This window comes from Kryptolebias marmoratus, linkage group LG14 (genome assembly GCF_001649575.2).
Source record: "Kryptolebias marmoratus isolate JLee-2015 linkage group LG14, ASM164957v2, whole genome shotgun sequence".
In the NCBI taxonomy this organism is placed as follows: domain Eukaryota; kingdom Metazoa; phylum Chordata; class Actinopteri; order Cyprinodontiformes; family Rivulidae; genus Kryptolebias; species Kryptolebias marmoratus.
In genome coordinates this window covers 23,548,336-23,551,346 of record NC_051443.1, presented here as the reverse complement: position 1 = coordinate 23,551,346, position 3,011 = coordinate 23,548,336, and the positions used below count along the sequence as shown (strand labels likewise).

Genomic DNA, 3,011 nt, shown 5'->3' with positions numbered 1-3,011 from the left:
CACAAACCCACAAAGAAGAGACTAGACTGCAGAAACGGTGGCGAATCGCTTCAGAAACAATAAATATTGGGTTAAAGTTGTGGGAAAGTTGCGATTTCGCGGGGTTTGCTTGATTTTGCGTTAATAGTTGCGATCGCAACATCGCGAAATCCTGGAGGGTCTGATTGATGGTTTCTTTTACGCCTCTCAAACCATTTATCTTTGTCCAAATTATAAACATCAGTCCTGAAGCGTCTCCCTGAAGAGATGCTTCTGCTTTGTGTCGTTTTTTTTGGAGTTTCACCGCAGCTTCGACGCCACTCAGCCTCTGATTGGGTGAAGCCGTTTTTCTATCCGAGGTTGTTTCTCGGAGGCTCCCGCCACGCCTGACGTCACGCCTGACGTCACGCCTGACGTCATGCCTGACGTCACGTCCTTCCTAGCCCCGCCTCCTCCCTCCGTCTCTTCTATGTGTCCAAATAGTTTTAGCCTTTCGAACCCTTCCGCTGTGTTGAAAACATCGAGCGAACTAAACTGGAAACCTTCAGCTCCACCTACACACGAAAGCTGGATAAAAGAGCTCCTTTAGTTTCCTAAATTGGTGAAAAAAATAAAATAAAATCTGACCGACTTTGGCTGGGTTAATCTGAAATAACCTCCTTAAATTTCCAGACCTGCTGCTCTGTAAACTGTAAAAAGGCCGACAAGAATCAAACCTCGTTTTAGTGAAATAATTAGGTTTTATGATACTAGAGTCTGAGTCTTTTTCTGTCTTGTTCAGCTAACAGAAATTATTTGTGTGTTTGTGTTATTTTAAACATCAAAATCAACAGTATGGTCGGTAAAGATTGTGAGAAATGTCGCAGACCTGAAGTCTGCAGGAGTGTGTGTGTCGGCTCTGCCCTCTGGAGGTGAACTCCTGCTCCTGCCGGGGCCGCCCGGAGCCTCCATCTCCACCCGGCTGTAGAGCTGCAGGAGCTCGGTCTGCAGCAGCTGAGCGATCCTCCTCTGAGCTCGATACCTGCCGTCTGACGCCTGCAGCTCCGCCCTGCGACGAGAACAAACACAGATACGTTTTTATCTAAAATAAACGTCTCGTCTGCCGCTGTCCCTCCGATTCAGATCGAACGCTCACCTTGCTTGACATTTGACGTCCTCGAGGAACTTCTTCTGCTCGGCGATGAGGTGCTCCTTCTTGGAGAGGTGGGTCTCCAGCTCGGCCGCCCTCTGCTGCGCCGCCTCCAGCTTCTGGCCCTGAAGCACCAGGCTCTGCCGCAGCGCCTCCACCTCCTTGGCGTGGGACGCCTGCAGCATCTGAGCTTCCTGTGGTGGAAGTTAGAGGAGACGATGAAGGATGTAAACCAGGGGTGTCCAATCCTGGTCCTGGAGGGCCACCATCCTGCAGGTTTTACTTGTTCCTCTGCTCCAACACACCTGATCTGAATCAATGACAGATTAACAGGCTTCTGCAGAACATGAAGAGGTGATTTAACCTCTGAATCAGGTGTGTTGGAGCAGAGGAACAAGGAAAACCTGCAGGATGGTGGCCCTCGAGGACCAGATTTAAAGCTTTTTATAGAGATCTTCAACTCTCAGAGTCCTCTCCAGGACCGTCGATCCGACACCCGTCGTTACCTTGGTGTTCCTGGTTCCGGCGAGCTGCAACTCCTGCGCGGACAGCTTATGCGCCTCCCCGAGGAGCAGCAGCTGCTTGTTCAGGAAGCTCATCTGCTGCTGGGTGCTCTCGCTGTTGCTCAGCTGAAGGACAAACGGGACGAACAACGACGACGGAGGACAAAGAGGCAATTAGGCCGCAAATAAAAAACCCGTCCATCACCGGGCGACTCTGGTCCATTCGTCACAAAATCAACAAATTAAGAAATCCGTCGCCGCAAAAACGCGGCGCGGATTTTCCTCCAGATTCATCAACTTGTTGTTAACGAGCTAAACGTTGAAGCTACTTTTTATATAGTTTAAATCCGACACAAGCAGCTCCTCCTCGCTGCCAGCTTTCAGAAGGCAAGAAGAAGAAAACGAGATTTAGACAACAAACTGATCTCCTGCAGACCTTTTCACAACAAGCTGATTTATTTTAAGTTCTCGGGATGATAAATAAACACTCTGAAATACATTAGAAAGATTTTATTCCTTTTTAAATGGGGTTTAATTCATTGCATTCATTAATAACCAGACTAAACCAATTAAAATTACTAAAAAAAAAGAGAAATATATTTAAAAAAATGGAGCCTAAACACAAAGGATTTTTAATTTTTGGGCTATAAATCAAAACAGATGAATAAAAATATAAATTTGAGGTCAGATATGGTGTTTGTTTATACAAAAATGAACTAATCGACACCAAATCAGCAGCGAATTGAAGTAAAAGAAGTCATTTTTTCTCCTTTTACCTTGACGGTCATCTGGTTGAGGAGGTGGCCGGTGTGTCCGACTTTATTGTTGGCTCTCTGAAGCTCCGCCTCCAGCTCATCCATCCTCTTCTGACACTCCTGCAACTTGCTCTGTGGAGAACAGATCTGCGCGTCATTTCGACCGCGACCGGTTTTCCAAACACTCACGGGGCTGTTTGTTCGAGGAACGGGCCACGAAGCTGACCAGTCGGTCTGAGCGTTGTGCACATCTACAGCTGAGCAAGCAAACTTTCTTTTAAGGTTTTAATGCTTCTAAATGTTAATAATGACTCTTCTTCATCCACCAGAGTTAGTCACGGGGTTCCTCAGGGCTCAGTGCGTGGAGCAACACTCTTTACAGACGTTAGTCAGACCCTCCAGGATTTCACAGGCGTTTTTTGTGATTGTTGCGGCTAAAATGCCTGATTTCGCGGAGCATTTTCCTAAAAGTTGCGATTTTTTTTTTTTACTAAAATCAATAAAAAACCATAACTTTTATTATCTAAACCAAAAATACTTCCTAGTTTTCTAAGATAATTCCCAACAAACATTGACATTCTCAAAAGGTGCTTTATTTGAGAACTTTGATAGCTTCTAAACTGACATTCATGAGCATTTCTGGAT

General features: G+C 45.9%; 1 protein-coding gene across 4 annotated transcripts in view; it reads right to left on the bottom strand.

The window, feature by feature from the left end:
* Positions 1 to 847: 847 nt before the first annotated feature.
* Positions 848 to 3,011, bottom strand: part of tsc1b (TSC complex subunit 1b) — a gene marked incomplete at its 3' end in the record, with an annotated part of 22,298 nt that continues 20,134 nt past the window's right edge. For all 4 annotated transcript variants that reach the window (XM_017425549.3, XM_017425551.3, XM_037979558.1 and 1 more), the window contains 4 exon segments: positions 848 to 1,027; positions 1,115 to 1,302; positions 1,615 to 1,737; positions 2,388 to 2,498. In XM_017425549.3, coding sequence (XP_017281038.2) covers positions 848 to 1,027; positions 1,115 to 1,302; positions 1,615 to 1,737; positions 2,388 to 2,498 — 602 coding nt within the window.